At 46.2% G+C, this 16,269-nt stretch overlaps 1 protein-coding gene across 5 annotated transcripts in view; it reads left to right on the top strand.

Moving 5' to 3' along the window:
- The window catches only part of CHD2 (chromodomain helicase DNA binding protein 2), a 108,135-nt gene that overhangs the window by 75,311 nt on the left and 16,555 nt on the right, over nt 1–16,269 (top strand). For 4 of the 5 annotated variants that reach the window (XM_038746243.1, XM_038746241.1, XM_038746240.1 and 1 more), the window contains 8 exons: nt 1,891–2,064; nt 4,219–4,394; nt 6,992–7,033; nt 10,296–10,435; nt 12,335–12,473; nt 13,138–13,288; nt 14,386–14,535; nt 15,541–15,669. In XM_038746243.1, the coding sequence (XP_038602171.1) occupies nt 1,891–2,064; nt 4,219–4,394; nt 6,992–7,033; nt 10,296–10,435; nt 12,335–12,473; nt 13,138–13,288; nt 14,386–14,535; nt 15,541–15,669 (1,101 nt within the window). The remainder of the gene's footprint in view (nt 1–1,890; nt 2,065–4,218; nt 4,395–6,991; nt 7,034–10,295; nt 10,436–12,334; nt 12,474–13,137; nt 13,289–14,385; nt 14,536–15,540; nt 15,670–16,269) is intronic. The other variant, XM_038746242.1, reaches the window with a different exon arrangement.

Genomic DNA, 16,269 nt, shown 5'->3' with positions numbered 1-16,269 from the left:
CACCTCCAAGAGGTCTTCCCTGACTTAGCCCTAATTTCTCCTATCCGCCCTCCCCTGTTCATCGACTATGCACTTGGCTGTGTGCTCTTTAAGTGTTTTCATACTTACTCTAGCCCCACAGCACTTAATAATAATAATAATAATGATGGCATTTATTAAGCGCTTACTATGTGCAAGGCATTGTTCTAAGCACTGGGGAGGTTACAAGGTGATCAGGTTGTCCCATGGGGGGCTCACAGTTTTAATCCCCATTTTACAGATGAGATAACTGAGGCCCAGAGAAGTGAAGTGACTTGCCTAAAGTCACACAGCTGACAAGTGGCGGAGCCGGGATTTGAACCCATAACCTCTGACTCCAAAGCCCAGGCTCTTTCCACTGAGCCATGATGCTTCCCACTTATATACATACCCTTAGACTCTACTGTTTCTCCTCTCTGGAATTTATTTTAATGTCCATGTACCCCTTTAGACCATAAGCTCCTGTGGGTCAGGATCATATTGATCAACTCGTATTGTATTTAGTACAGTACTCTGCACACAGCAAGTGCTCACTAAATACCATTGATTGCCTGATAGTTCAATTACTGTTAGTTAAAATACATACTCTTTGGTTCCATGTGTTGTCATTTAAGGATCCATTAATTTGTTTCAAGAGATGTGCTTTCAGTAAACCTTTGAAGGTGAGGAGAGTCATTGTTGGATATGAAGAGGGGAGGCGGTCCAGGCCAGAGGCAGGTCGTGGATGAAAGGTCAGTGACGAGACAGAAGAGATGGAGATAGAGTGAGTAGCTTGGAGTGAAGTGAGCGGTCTTGGTTGTAGTAGGAGGGGGCAAGGTGATTGAGTGCTTTAAAGCCGATAGGTGTTTTCATTTGATGCAGAGGTAGATGGGCAACCACTGGAGGTTTTTGAGGAGTGGGGAAACATGGACTGAACATTTTTGTAAAAAAAAATAATCCAGGCAGTCAAGTTAAGTATGGACTGGAGTCGGGAGAGAAAGGATGTAGGGAGGTCAGCAAGGAGACTGATGCAGTAATCAGGTCGAGATAAGTGCTTGAATTAACATGGTAACAGTTTGTGGCCAGGGAATGTGTCCGTTTATTGTTATATTGTACTATCCCAAGTGCTAGTACAGTGCTCTGCACACAGTAAGCGCTCATTAAATACAACTGACAGACTGGAGTGGAAAGGGCGGATTTTAGCAATGTTGTGAAGGTTGAACCAAAGGATTTAGTGACAGACTGAATATGTGGCTTGAATAAGAGAGATAGGTTGAGGATATCGCCAAGGTTACAGACTTGTGAGACAGGAAGGACGGGGGTGAGAGAATCAGGGGTGGGAAAATAAGGAGTTTGGGTGGGAAGTTAAGGAGTTCTGTTTTGGACATTTTAAGTTTGAGGTGTCAATTGAACATACATGTAGGTCGGAGGTCAGAGGAAAGGTCGGAGGAAATGTGATACTGCCGAGAGGGAAGGAGATCAAGGCTGGAGATGTAGATTTGGCAATCATCTGCACAGGGGTGGTAGTTAAAGCCAGGGGAGCAAATGAGTTCTCCAAGTAGTAGTAGTAATAATAATAGCATTTATTAAGTACTCCCAGCTCTTCCATGCCATACGTTTTTACTTTGTGCTGTGGGTAAAATGCTGTTGTGGAATTAGGGAACAATCTATCTGGATGGCGTGCAAAGCGATTCTAGAAGAAATGCTTGTGTATGTGTGTACATGGGCTTTGCACCTATCAAAACATGCTTCCTAGAATGTGAGTTTCTTCACAGTGGGCTTCGGCAGGATCAGAATCGACAGGTACCGGATAACAGGGTAAACCGAATGAGCTGGCTTGTTTGTTGAGGGAGGAGAAGCTTTTCAGGCTGACACGGGTGCATTTGCTTTAAGGTGGCCAACTTTGCAACTATGGAGGATGATGAGACGGAGTTGGAAGAGCGATCCCATAAGGACTGGGATGAGATCATCCCGGAAGAGCAAAGGAAGAAAGTGGAGGAGGAGGAGCGCCAGAAGGAGCTGGAGGAGATCTACATGCTGCCACGGATCAGGAGTTCTACTAAAAAGGTGCAGTGCTGTTCATTGATGCCCCTAGGTGTCGGTGGCTGGGGAGTCGGGAGGAAACCAAGAACTCTTAAGGGGGCAGAAGATGGTATTTGTCACAAAGAAAAGTTTTGCTTTGATTAGGGCTCTTAATTCCTGTTCCAAGCAAAACCTGTGAATTTGCAATAAGACTTCTGAAATAGGATTCCACCTCTATTTCTGCACAGCTTCCCTTGCCCTCTCCCCTCTCCTTCCCGCCCACTCCCTTTTTTAAGGGAGAGGCCATCTTTTGGAATTCAGTTAAACCTCCCTTTGCAATTTCGTTGGGTCTCTGGAAGGTTTCAAGGCTCTCCATCACTTCGCCCCCTCCTACCTCACCTCCCTTCTCTCATTCTACAGCCCAGCCCGCACCCTCCACTCCTCTGCCGCTAATCTCCTCACCGTGCCTCGTTCTCGCCTGTCCTGCCATCGACCCCCGGCCCACGTCATCCCCCTGGCCTGGAATGCCCTCCCTCCCAACATCCGCCAAGCTCGCTCTCTTCCTCCCTTGAAGGCCCTACTGAGAGCTCACCTCCTCCAGGAGGCCTTCCCAGACTGAGCCCCCTCCTTCCTCTCCCCCTCCTCCCCCCTCCATCCCCCCGCCTTACCTCCTTCCCTTCCCTACAGCACCTGTATATATGTATATATGTTTGTACATATTTATTACTCTATTTATTTTACTTGTACATATTTATTCTATTTTATTCTGTTAATATGTTTTGTTTTGTTCTCTGTCTCCCCCTTCTAGACTGTGAGCCCACTGTTGGGTAGGGACCGTCTCTGTGTTGCCAACTTGTACTTCCTAAGCGCTTAGTACAGTGCTCTGCACACAGTAAGCGCTCAATAAATACGAGTGAGTGAATGAATGAATGGAAGGTAACACACCCTATGAAGCAATATGTTGTAGCTCAGTGAGAAATAGGAGCAGCGTGGCCTAGTGGAAAGAACGTAGGCTTGGGAGTCAGAGGACCTGGCTTCCAGTCCCAGCTCTGCCAGTTACATGTTGTGTAACCTTGGCCAAGTCACTTAACTTTTCTCTGCCTCAGTGTCCTCATCTGGAAAATGGGGATTCAGTACCTGTTCTCCCTCCTGCTTAGATTGGGAGCCTCAGCTGGGACAGGGACTGTGTCCAACCTGATTAACTTGAATCTACGCTAGTACTTACAACACAGTAAGCAAATGATAAATACCATAATAATAACAGTAATAATAATAATAAATCGGGGGCTAGGGAAAAGCAGACAGGATTCTGAGACCTAATTTACTATTTCTCGTCATTCAAAAGAAATGATTTCCCAAGCTTGGAGGAGACCTGAAAGAAACCTAACTCTCCTCAGTTCTTTTTTTGGGCATGAGCCCGGGTTTGACATGGCAGGAGGACCGAGGTCATTGTTGGTGGCGTGCCCCTCCCTCTTCCCTCCAAGCTATCCCTTTCTCCCTTTCACCTCTCACATCTCTCTGGCGTGAGACTCAAACGTCCACTGTGGCACCAGATCACTGGCCCTGCCACCACCTGAGTCTCAACACTGTGAGCCTCCATCTCTCCCAGAATTTGTGGGCATTCCTGGAAGCTCGGGGTGGATTATTTCCCATCTTTTGGACTTACTGTTTTCTGGATCGGGTGCCCCAAAGTAATCATGGGACATTAGCGGAAGGACAAAAGAGTTAACAGAGGAGACAAACCCATTGGTTATGCTGTATCAGCCTGTTACCTAGAATGTTTCCATCTCTCACCACTAAGTCCTATAAGAGGTAGATCCTTATACATCAGCCCAGTGCTTCACAAACAGAAGATACCTTAACCATCTCAGGGAAGCAACATGGCCTATTAGATAAAGCATGGGCCCGGGAGCCAGGAAAACAGGGTTCTAATCCCAGCTCCACCACTTATGTGCTGTGTGACCCTGGGCAAGTCACTTAACTTATCTGAGCCTCAATACCTGTTCTCCTTTCTAGTTAGACTGGGAGCCCCATGTGGGACAGGGACTGTGTCCCACCTGATTAACTTCTGTCTACCCCAGCACTTAGAACAGTGCTTGATGCACAGTAAATGCTTAACAAATACCATAAAAAAAATTACATAAGCATTTTGAGTAATCCCGAACTTCCATGGAACCCCTCCCATACTGACTCTTTCAGGCCCAGGCAAATGATAGCGACTCGGATGCTGAATCGAAAAGAAGGGCCCAGAGGTCCTCTGGTTCCGAGAGCGAGACAGACGATACGGACGATGAGAAGAGGCCCAAGCGCAGAGGACGTCCCCGGAGTGTCAGGAAGGACCTTGTAGAGGGCTTTACTGATGCTGAGATCAGGAGGTCAGTGCGGGCTCCTGCTTAGGTCCAGCTGCAAAGCCTACTTTTGGTTGGCCAATCTCAAATCAGCAGTGGGATCAGATGGCTGCTCACCTCTTGGTGGGGGGTGGGGCGGGGGGGCGGGGGGACACAAAGGTTGTGGCTTGGTGTGTGGGAGAGCGGAACCGCTGGTGGACTGGAGTGGCTCTTCCCCATTCACCCAGGTTGTTTCATGCTGAACAGTGTAAGCTCCCCATGGGCAGGGATTGCCTCTAACAACTCTATTATAGCGTACTCTCCCAAGCACTTAGAACAGTGCTGTGCACCCAATAAGCACACGATAAATTTTTGACTGATTGGATAAGATTGATTAACTGCCCCCACCCACCCCTGAGTTAGTGGCATTGAGTGAAAAATCTTTTGTGGCTTATGTTAGACGTTGGCAAAATTCGTTTAGAATGACAGGCACTTGACTGTTTTTTTCTCTAAAAGGTGCTGTTTATAGAGAGTCCAGGCACATCTGCCCAAAGTAAACAGGCATCATTCCTCCCCTGTAGCAAACAACATTTGAGCCATGCTTGATACTTTTAAAGAGGTTTCCAGTTTTAGACAGTGTCTGCTCAAGACAAGCCAATCAGAGGTATTGTCCCCAACCATCCATTTTCTGTATGGCTCGAAGAAAACTAGAGTGGAATCCAGGTGCTCAGTGGGATGCGTGGAACAGTTTGGACCGTGTTACATAGCACAGACACAGCTTTACATCAGCAGTTTTCAGACCCCGTTTTGATGACAAGGAGAATAACTTTCTGGGGAGGGCCCAGAAGTGAAAAAGAGAAGGGAGGGAGTGGGAAGGAACGAGTGAAAGTTGAGTGCAAAGATACCCAAAATGAATCGGGCATCCAAGAAAAAGAGGGGTTTCCATTTAGAATATTTTCTCCAGGGCCCCTTTTCTCAGTCCTTTGTCCCTTGATATATCCAAGTCCCTCTAGACTAAGCTTGTTGTGGACAGGGAATGTGTCTGCCAATTCTGTTGTACCATACTATGCCAAGGACTTTGTAAAGTGCTCTGCACACTGTTTTTGCTCAATATATACGAGTAATTGATTAATTTAAAATCCTTGATGGGAGCATATTCCTCTCCATCCTGCAATCGCCCTGCTTCATGCCTTGCCTTCATCCTTATCTTTTAGGGGAACTGCCAGTTGTGTCAAGCATGACTCCCATCGCAGAGGTTTTAAGATCCCCATTTGGCACTGCATTTTGGTCTTCCCTTCCAGCTCTGTTCGGTTAGGATTAAACACACTCACCCCCACAGCATGATAAACCAGAACAGCTTGCTAGGCCAAACTAGTTTTACTTATGGATGTTTTGCTTTTGAGGCAGCCTGGTCCCATTCTGACACAAATGACACCTGGGGTGTCCTTTAGAAATAAAATCCCTTGGTTTCCTCCTTCTGAGAAGAGAGTCCTATGTTCTTGAAATGGAAGCCCACTCCAAGTTAATATCTTTCAGCAAGGTCAGGTAGCATGACCAGGACCTGTTTCCAGCAAGGATTCACAGCCCAGTCTCTGGTTAGGGTAGTTCTAAGAAGCTTGATTCTTCAGTTACCCCTTTTCAGCCAATTGTGGGGCATTCTTAGCAAATCTGGGTGGGACAGCATCCAAAATCATTTTTTGTTGTTTTTTTTTGCATAATCAGGAAATCACTAGGGAAGATGTCCAAATGTCCCACCTTCCCATACTCCCTAAAATGATGGGAGTGAAGTCAGTCGTATGTATTGAGCACTTATTGTGTGCCGGACACTGTACAAAGCACTTGAGAGAGTACAGTGCAACAATAAACCCATACATTCCCTGTCCACAATGAGCTTGCAGTCTAGAGGGGATGACAGACATTAAAATTAATAAATTACAGATGTGTACAAAAGTTCTGTGGGGCTGGGAGGGGCGATGAATAAAGAGCAAGTCAGGGTGATGCAGAAGAGAGTTGGCAGAAGAGAACAGGAAGCCTTAGGGAAGACCTCTTGGAGGAGATATGCCTTCAATAAGTCTTTGAAATGGGTGAGAATCACTATGTCAGATATGAGGAGGGAGGGCGATCAAGGCCAGAGTCAGGATGTGGGTGAGAGGTCGGCGGCAAAATAGATGAGATGGAGGCCAAGTGAGAAGGCTAGCGTTTAGAGGAGCAAGGTATCCTGGCTGGATTGTAGTAGGAGAGTAGTGAGGTGAGGTAGGAGAGGGCAAGATGATTGAATGCTTTAAAGCTAATGGTAAGGAGTTTCTGTTTGATGTGGAGGTGGATGGGCAACCACTGGAGTTTCTTGAGGAGTTGGAAAACATGGCCTAAACGTTTTTTGTACAAAAATGATCCTAGCAGCAGAGTAAAGTAAGGACTGGAATGGGGAGAGACAGGAGGCCGGGAGGTCATTAGAGAGGCTGATGCAGTAATCAAGGCAGGATAGGATAAGGGATTGGATTAATGTGGTAGCAGTTTAGATGGAGAGGAAAGGGCGGATTTTAGTTGAAAAGCCACAATCCCAGCATATTTTATCAGGTGTTGACATGTATACCTTTCTTATGGAACTGCTTCCTTCTCCCTCTCTTTTTCTCCCACTTGTTTAGATTCATCAAGGCTTACAAGAAGTTTGGACTCCCCCTTGAAAGGTAAATCCAAACCTCTGCCAGCTTCTCTTTCTCCAGTGTTTCCATTTGCCTTGGTGAGCATTGTGTTTTTGCTTTGTGCTATGCACTTGGAGTCTGCTGTTCAGTCGTGAACTGTGAGGTCCAGTCAGTTTCCCCGAATTTGTAAGGCAACACTTAGAAGCAGCATGGTGTAGTGGATAGAGCATGGGCCTGGGGAGTCAGGAGGTCATGGGTTCTAATCCCAGCTCTGCCACTTGTCTGCTGTGTGACCTTGGGCCATTCACTTAACTTCTCTGGGCCTCAGTTTCTTCATCAGTAAAATGGGGTTTAAGACTGTGAGTCCTTTGTGAGACAGGGACTGTGTCCAATCCGATTTGCTCATATCCACACCAGCACTTAGAACAGTCCCTGGCACATAGTAAGTGCTTAACAAATAACATAATCATTATTATTATTATTATTATCATTATCATCATTATTATGGCCAGTTTGGGACTTGTGATAACCCATAATAGTCAAAACCAGGATGGGGATTTTGGAGACTTGTGCTGGAACCAGCCAGTTTTGTGTTTCATCAGCCTTGACGTTAATAACACCAAACTGTACCAGAGCCATCTCAAGGGAACTGTTCTCCTGGCCGCTGCTGCTGATAAAACATTTGCCTCAGCAAGTGGAAATTAGGAACCTACGTGAGGTTTCTGGTTACAACTAGAGAGAGGCACTTTGGAGAAGAAATTGTGGTATTGGAAGTGATCAGAATGTGTGTTTGACTCCTATCTGGACAATCTCAGTGTTCAGCCTAAGTCATTGGTGGCAGAAAGCATTAGGTCGACACAGTTTACAGGCAAAAGAATGGAAACCCAGGAGATAGAGTTTGACGTAAGGACTTCAGTGAGCCCGTTGCCAGCCTGGGAATAGAACCGAGAAATCCTGATTCTCAGTGCAGTGTCTGGTTAAGATTGGTGTTGAGGGAGCCGTGGGAGGAGGACAGCTGAATACAGCCCAACTAGGTAAAATCCAAGGAAGTACATCTTCCTGGGCCTGGAAAAATGTAGCTTCTAATGTTAGGCAGGCGTGGAAAATTTCCCTTTCCTTTACCTCGTCGCAACCAGACTTCTACTGGTTGGGATTGGCCAAAGGAAGGGGAGGAATGTAGAGGCCTCCTCTCTCGCTTCCTGAACTCAACTCAGTTGTAGAGAGAAAAGGATGGGGGAGCTGTTGAGGGAGGAGTCGGGAAGGCAAAGACAGGTGTTTTCCACCTGCTATAGGAACTGAGGAACTGCTATAGCATGGTCAGCATGGCCTAGTGGATAGAGCACGGGCCTGGGAGTTAGGGGACTTGGGTTCTAGTCCCAGCTCCGCTACGTCGCTGCTATGTGACCTTGGGCAAGTCACTTCACTTCTGTGTCTGTTACCTCATCTGTAAAATGGGGATTAAGACTCTGAACCCTATGTGGGACAGGGACAGTATCCAACCTGATTAACTTGTATACTCCAGCACTTAGTACAATGCCTGGCAGCTAGTAAGTGCTTAACAAATACCATTTAAAAAAAAAAGACAAATGTCAGGTTTGCCCCAGAGCCCTTATTCTTCAAGCATTGGTGTTTCCTCGTGATCTAAAGAAGAAGGAACTAGCATAAGCAGCGTGGCTCAGTGGAAAGAGCATGGGCTTTGGAGTCAAGAGGTCGTGGGTTCAAATCCCGGCTCTGCCACTTTTCAGCTGCGTGACTTTGGGCAAGTCACTTCACTTCTCTGGACCTCAGTTCCCTCATCTGTAAAATGGGGATGAAGACTGTGAGCCCCACGTGGGACAACCTGATTACCTTGTATCTAACCCCAGCGCTTAGAACAGTGCTTTGCACATAGTAAGTGCTTAACAAATACCAACATTATTATTATTATAAGCACTGATTGTCTTAGAACAGCATGGATATTTGCCGTTGCAGTAGGATATGTGAAGGTGTTGTGAATCCTAACTGATCTGTAGTCTGTGGACCTGTGGGCCCAGAAGGGTGAGCTGGGAATACCAGCTTGGTGGCAGTGACACGTTCTGCTGAATAGCTATGGGAGATTCAGCATAGAGTGCTGGTCTCAGTCCCAGGGAAATTCAGAATTGGGCCAGCCTGACACTCTGTAATAGAGAACGTCAGATGACTGGGTTGGGAGCTGGTAGCCAGTCTGGTGCCAGACCTCCCTCAGCTGGAGAAACAGCCACTGTAGTGTGTCAATCAATCAATCGTATTTATTGAGTGCTTACTGTGTGCAGAGCACTGTACTAAGTGCTTGGGAAGTACAAGTTGGCAACATATAGAGACGGTCCCTACCCAACAGTGGGCTCACAGTCTAGAAGGGGGAGACAGAGAACAAAACAAAACATATTAACAAAATAAAATAAATAGATATGTACAAGTAAAATAAATAGAGTAATAAATACATACAAACATATATACATATATACAGGTGCTGTGGGGAAGGGAAGGAGGTAAGGCAAGGGGGTAGAGGGGGGAGGAGGGGGAGAGGAAGGTGGGGGCTCAGTCTGGGAAGGTGAGCTCTCAGTAGGGCCTTGAAGGGAGGAAGAGAGCTAGCTTGGCGGATGTTGGGAGGGAGGGCATTCCAGGCCAGAGGGATGACATGGGCCGGGGGTCGACGGTGGGACAGGCGAGAACGAGGCACGGTGAGGAGATTAGCGGCAGAGGAGCGGAGGGTGCGGGCTGGGCTGTAGAAGGTGTCCTGGCCACCGAATGGCCACCAAATTTGCAGTCACTGGGGCATTTGAATACGCTCTCTCTCCCCAAACTAAACAAAAGTGTTTTTTGTGCTCTGCCCTTTATTGAATCAGTAGAAAGTGGCAAGTGTTGGGGGGAGGAAAGGTGAGCAGCTGGAAAGGAGCAGCAGGTTAGTTGTGCCAATGAGATAGAGCTCATGTTATTAGTGTGAGGCTCAAAGTTTAAAAGAAAGAGGGAAAGGAAAGAAAAACATTGGCTACTTTCCTGGGTGTGGGGTATTTGCACATCTCACTTCCTGGTTACAAAGGGATTTCGTGTGAAGAAAACCCTGAAAACTTCAGGTGCCTTAATCATAGTTAAGTGCTCTCGTCATTGACATGGGAATGATGAATCCACAAGTTCCTTCACCAAGTAATTAAAGGGAGGAAAATGAAGGCAGAGGAAGGAGATTCAATCTCTAGAACCGGCTCCCAAGACAGGTTGTGTGTGTGTGTGTGATGCAGAAAAAGCAGGAGCAGGGCCTTGAAGTGTCCATCCTGCATTTGTCATTCCCCAGGCTGGAGTGCATAGCCCGAGATGCTGAACTGGTTGACAAGTCTGTCGCAGATCTGAAGCGGTTGGGGGAACTGATTCACAACAGCTGTGTGTCGGCCATGCAGGAGCACGAGGAGCAGCTGAGAGAGAACGCCAGTGAGGGTAAGTCCTACAAGTCCGGTCCCAGCCATATTTGAGCACACAGGTTCCTGTGGAAGGTTCCAGAGGCTCCAAATACGCAACCAAGCTGTCCTTTGGATGCAGGGGCTGTGTCTTTATTTTCCTGCCGTGCATTTGGACGTGAAGGTCATACTGTAGCAGTAGTACGTATTAAGCCCTTAGTGTCTGCAGAGTACTGTACCAAGCTCTGGGAAAGAATAATTGCAGAAGGACCTGGAAGATGGGGAGAACAGTGCAGAGGGAGGAAATTATTTTTATTTTTCAGGTTTTTTTAAGTGCTTACTGTAGTAATAATAATAATAATGGTATTTGTTAAGCACTTACTATGTGTCAAGCACTGTTCTAAGTACTGGGGTAGATACCAGGTAATCGGGTTGCCCCATGTGGGGCTCACAGTCTCAATTCCCATTTTACAGATGAGGTAATTGAAGCACAGAGAAGTTGTGACTTGCCCAAGGTCACACAGCAGATAAGTGACAGAGCTGAGATTAGAACCCACAACCTCTGGCTCCCAAGCCCGTGCTCTTGCCACTAGGCCATGCTGCTTCCACTGTACAAAGCACTGGGATAAATACAAACTAATCAGGTTGATCATAGTCCCTGTCCCACATGGGGCTCACAGTCTTAATCCCCATTTTACAGATGAGGTAACTGAACCCAGACAAGTGAAGTTCAGGCAGATGGGAGGGCAAATGCTAGAGGTCAGCAGCGAGAGAGATGGAACAAGCCCTGATGAGTAGGTTGGCTTGAGAAGAGCAAAGCCTATAAGCCGAAGTATAGCACAGTCTCTAGACTGTGAGCTCATAGTGGGTAGAAATGTGTCTGTTGTTGTATTGCACTCTCCCAAGCGCTTAGTACAGTGTTCTGCATACATTAAGCACTCAGTAAATATGATTGAATGAATGAATGGATAGAGCTTATTGAAGCTAAGGGGACTATTTACATAGTCACCAATTTGTAGTTATTGCATTCATGATGAGAACAGTTGTCTGCCAGCCCAACCAATTTCACGTAAGAGGCCACAGATAACATTTGGCTGGCCCTAAACTAAACCAGAGACATTCATTGGATCTTAGTTGCTCTGCACGCAGGAAGAGTGTAATAAATACCATTGATTGATCAATCTTAGAAGTGGAAAAACTGCACTTCTTTAGCCTTTCAACTATTCTGTCCATCAGTGGAATGAATAAAATACAGAACTATTAGTGAGGACGCTGAGCATTAGTATATTTCACTCCACTGCTGTCTTTTTTAGCATTTGTTGGCTTCTCTAGGCCCCACTTCCCCATCTGTAAATGTCAGCCATGCCCAGAACTGGGATCGTGGTGGATTTATTGAGTGATTTCTCAGGAAGCATGTTAAACTCCTCTGCAGTAGGTGGAGGGTATGATCACTGTTCAGAGGAATCCTGAGAGAAAAATTCACTTCCATTGTCCAACACCCCCAAAAGTTAATTTTGAACCCAAACAGGACAGAGCAAGCAGGAAACGTTTCCAAAGGTTTAATCAAATATTGAGACTTTTTTTAATTGTGCCATTTTAAGAAATGTCTATGCAGTGGATTGTCTAAAGACAGTATTATAAACTGCCAACTTTTCAGGGCACCGAAGAATACTAGCCAGGAGCCAAAATCAGTCAATTAGTAGTGTTTATTGAGCACTTACCATGTGCAGAACATTGTACTAAGCACTTGGGAGAGTACAGTTCAATACTGTAGGTAGACGTGTTCCCTGCCCACAGCGGACTTACAGTTTAGAGGGATCTTGTAGTAAAGGATAGTCCCCTAAAATCCTCGTAAGAATTTGAGTGTCTGTTACAAGTTTTAGTATTGAGAAACTGGTACTTGTTCTAATACTCTTTACTCTAAATTCATTTACTTCAGGGAAGGGCCCGGGGAAGAGGAGGGGCCCCACTATAAAGATATCTGGGGTTCAAGTGAATGTGAAATCTATCATCCAGCACGAAGAGGAGTTTGAGATGTTGCACAAATCTATTCCTGTGGACCCTGAGGAGAAGAAAAAGTAAGTGTGTGTGTGTTGGGTAGGGACCGTCTCTATATGTTGCCAACTTGTACTTCCCAAGCGCTTAGTACAGTGCTCTGCACACAGTAAGTGCTCAATAAATATGATTGAATGAATGAATGTGTGTGTGTGAGAGAGCGAGAGAGAGAGATTGAGAGACACTTGGAGACCGAGGTGGGTAAAACAACTGCTTGTTTGCCTGGGTATGACTTGGAGACAAGTAAATAGTTGGGACTGCACACATAAACAAGGCTGTGTAATGGTGGAACAGGACACTTGGTTAAGAATGGTCATCTTGCCTTTGTGCTATTTTAGCATTACATAATACTTTTTTTTCTGCTTCATAATGGTAAATGTATATTTTTTATGGTATATGTTAAGCATTTACTGTGCGTCAGGCACTGTACTAAGTGCTGGGATAGATACAGGCTTATCAGGTTGGACTCAGTCCACCTCCCACATGAGGTACACTGCTTTCATCCCCATTTTACAGATGAGGTAACTGAGGTACAGAGAGAAGTTAAGTAACTTGCCACAAGGTCACACTGCGGACAAGTGGCGGAGCCAGGGTTAGAATCCAGGTCCTTCTGACTCCCAGGCCCGGGCTACCTGGATCGAAAAGAAGCCCCTCACCACCAGGGTTCTGATTTTGAAATCCCTCCAGATACTGCTTAACCTGCCGAGTGAAAGCGGCCCATTTTGATGTGGACTGGGGAGTGGAGGAAGATTCCCGCTTGCTGCTGGGGATCTACGAGCATGGCTATGGAAACTGGGAGCTCATTAAAACAGATCCAGAGCTTCAACTAACCGACAAGGTAAGTCTCCGTATGAGATTGCAGGTTTCTAAAGAGGCTTGTGCTCTAAGTGGATACTTTTTTGTTTTGTTTTGTTTCTCTTTTTTCCACTTGGAGGTAAACAGTGACATGCTGCGGAACTCAGCGTTAGAGCAATAATGATCATACTTAAGAGTTTGCCTCACACTGGTGGAATCCCATTAGCTGCCATGGGAATGCAAGCCTCGGCCTGGGGTGGGACGTGGCAGCTGTTTCACAAGTGGAGGTGTTGTAATAGATCCAGGAAGAAAGGATAAGGGACCCTCTTCTCAGGCGATACTTCAAGGGACATCTGGTTGTTGTTGGAGGAGAGAAAACATCAGTTTTGTAGCTATGCATCTGCCCCTGATCTCTAATTCTCCCAATTCCATCTCAGGCAAATTCTGCTCCTCATATTCAGTGAAAATAGCAAAGAAAATGAGCAAAATCAGAGCAGCCTAGACTGTGGCAGAAGCATATCTTGTGTGGTGCCCCTGGCAGAGCTCTCCCCTGGCCCATCCATATCGAATTAATGACTTAGTGTGGTTTAGAAGAGAGTGAAATCACCCCACCATAGCTCTCGGGGAGCACTGAGATCAGATCCGGTTGGGGCTGACAGGTTCAATACAGAAGCAGGGAATGGATCGTGACCCGGCAAAGCTCAGTGCTCTCCGGAAATGCTCAAAGAAGCATTTTCCATCTAAAATGAAGCTTTAACCTAGCTCCAGGGATTCCCTGCTCCTGGAAGGAGGAAAGCCACGACCGCTGGGATGCTCTAGGAGATGAAGCCAACAAGGTCCTCCTACCTGAGTTGTTCTACCCTGTTAACAGCACAGGTAGGAGCCAGTGGGAGAGATGGATTTCTCCGTCCTTTCATTTTGTAAAGGCAAGGACAGCTCATAAGGGAAACTCAGTGACCAGGAACCCTGGAGAAGAGCCAGGTCTTGAGATGTTTTGGGTGGTGGAGAGGGAGAGAGAGAAAGAGAGAGAGAGGGAAGAGGTTTTTTGCCTTTTTTTTTTTGGTTTAAGCAACGTATCTGTCTTGCTCCCCCAGCTCATTAATCTGGTTATGGGACGTATCCATTTCTTCTCTCCTAAAGATTCTCCCCATGGAGACAGACAAAAAACCTCAGGGTAAGCAGTTACAGACCCGAGCTGACTACCTGCTGAAGCTGCTCAAGAAGGACTTGGAGAAGAAGGAAGTGGTTAAAGATGGAGAAGAGGTGCGGGAGGATGACGTTTCTGGAAAGGTGTTTAAGGATCTGTAACTGTTCTTAAGGAGATATTCCATTTTATTTGAGTGGTGTCATTTAGACTGTCTTGCAGCTAGTCCTCTGGTTTTGCTTTTCCCCCCTCCATTTTCACAAACCAAAAGCCAGCCACACTGTAATTTGGTTGCCAAAGAGCACAGCTCAGGGCCTTAAGCCAGGTCATTCTCTAAAGAAGCTGATGATGGGCATTTTTCAGAAAACAGATAGATGAAGGGCTTTAGGGCCCTCTAACCAGGGGAGTTTATCCAGATCATTTTCTCTTCATTTTTCCTTTCTACCATATTTATATTTTATATTAAGATGTTCTCATGTGGACTCCTTTTGTCTTACCTCATCCTCTACTTCTAATGTAAAATTTAATACTGAGGACTACCAATGACAGCAAGCAGCTAAAGTCCATTTGTTATTCATAATGATGAAATCGGGGATATTGGGTATATTTGAAATCACCAGATAACCCCAGAAATTATTTTATCAATCAGTCGTGTTGATTGAGCATTTACTGGGTGCAGAGTATTGTACTAAGTGCTTGGGACAGGACAATCCAATAGAGTTGGAATTATTTTCCAATTTTAGCAATTAGAAAATAACCTCACCCATGAAACCTGAGCTACCTGCAAGAAGCAAAATTGCCATGTGAGGGTTAATGACTTGAAGAAGCCGGAGAGCAGGCAGCAGGAGAGAGGAGGAGGAGAAAGAAGGGGTCTGGATAACTCACTTACTGGACAGTCAGCCCTCGGAAAACAAGTAAAAGCCAACTCAGTGCATCTGTGACACCCATGTGTATTCAGGCCTGCAGTAGTTCTTTGTGCAGGAGTTACATTGGGTTACTCTCCTCGTATCTGGGGTGGGGTGTTGGGTTGGATTTATTGACCAGCTCTGGGCTTAGTATGGCCTGTGCCCTGGTCTCTGCCAGATCTTTGAGAGGCTATTTTGTCATTAGTGGTTGAAAAATCAGCGGTTCCTTCTCTTCCCTTTCTCCAGACTAAATTAAAGAAGCGGAAACCCCGTGTGAAAAAGGAAAACAAAGCTCCCAAAGTGAAAGATGAACACGGAAACGAGTTGTCCTCTCCGCGGCACTCAGACAACCCATCAGAAGAAGGGGAGGTCAAGGTACAGGGCCAGGTTTTAGCTGGTAGTGCGGTTTGGCTTTCGGGTTTGGCACCGCGGGTGACCAGGCCCCTCCCATCCCCAAGTTCATTCATTCAGCAGTATTTATTGAGCACTTACTTTATGCAGAGCACTGTACTAAGCGCTTGCAACCAACCCCTGGGATTTTTGAAGAAGGAATGATTCAGAGCATCCTTCTGGTGTTTAAATAACCTGCCAAAGATGAATTCTGAGCCACTGACTGAACTGGAAAGCCCATTGAACCTCATCAGAACCTAAGATTGGGATGGTGATCTAGGGAGTTGAACCCAGAAAGTCAAGCGCTGTCCCTTCCCAAATATGCTCTGAGTCTCTTCTCAGAGCCTCTCTGAGATATTAGCCCTGCAAATCTGGACCAGTCCCAGGTATCCAGGGACGGGAGACCCTTGTCAGTTCTGGGCTCTTGGCATCTGAGAATGTGGTTCCTGTTCTGCAGGCCACAGAGAGGACACAAGGGATTTTACCCCAAGACCTGTAAAACAGGATCCCTCAAGGTGTGGAAATACAAAAGTGAGGTCCTTGGGTTGGTTCATGGGGGGAATTGCAGTGTGTGGGGGGGTCATG

This window comes from Tachyglossus aculeatus, chromosome 5, assembly GCF_015852505.1.
Source record: "Tachyglossus aculeatus isolate mTacAcu1 chromosome 5, mTacAcu1.pri, whole genome shotgun sequence".
Taxonomy (NCBI): Eukaryota; Metazoa; Chordata; class Mammalia; order Monotremata; family Tachyglossidae; genus Tachyglossus; species Tachyglossus aculeatus.
This window is presented reverse-complemented; position numbering and strand designations above follow the sequence as displayed.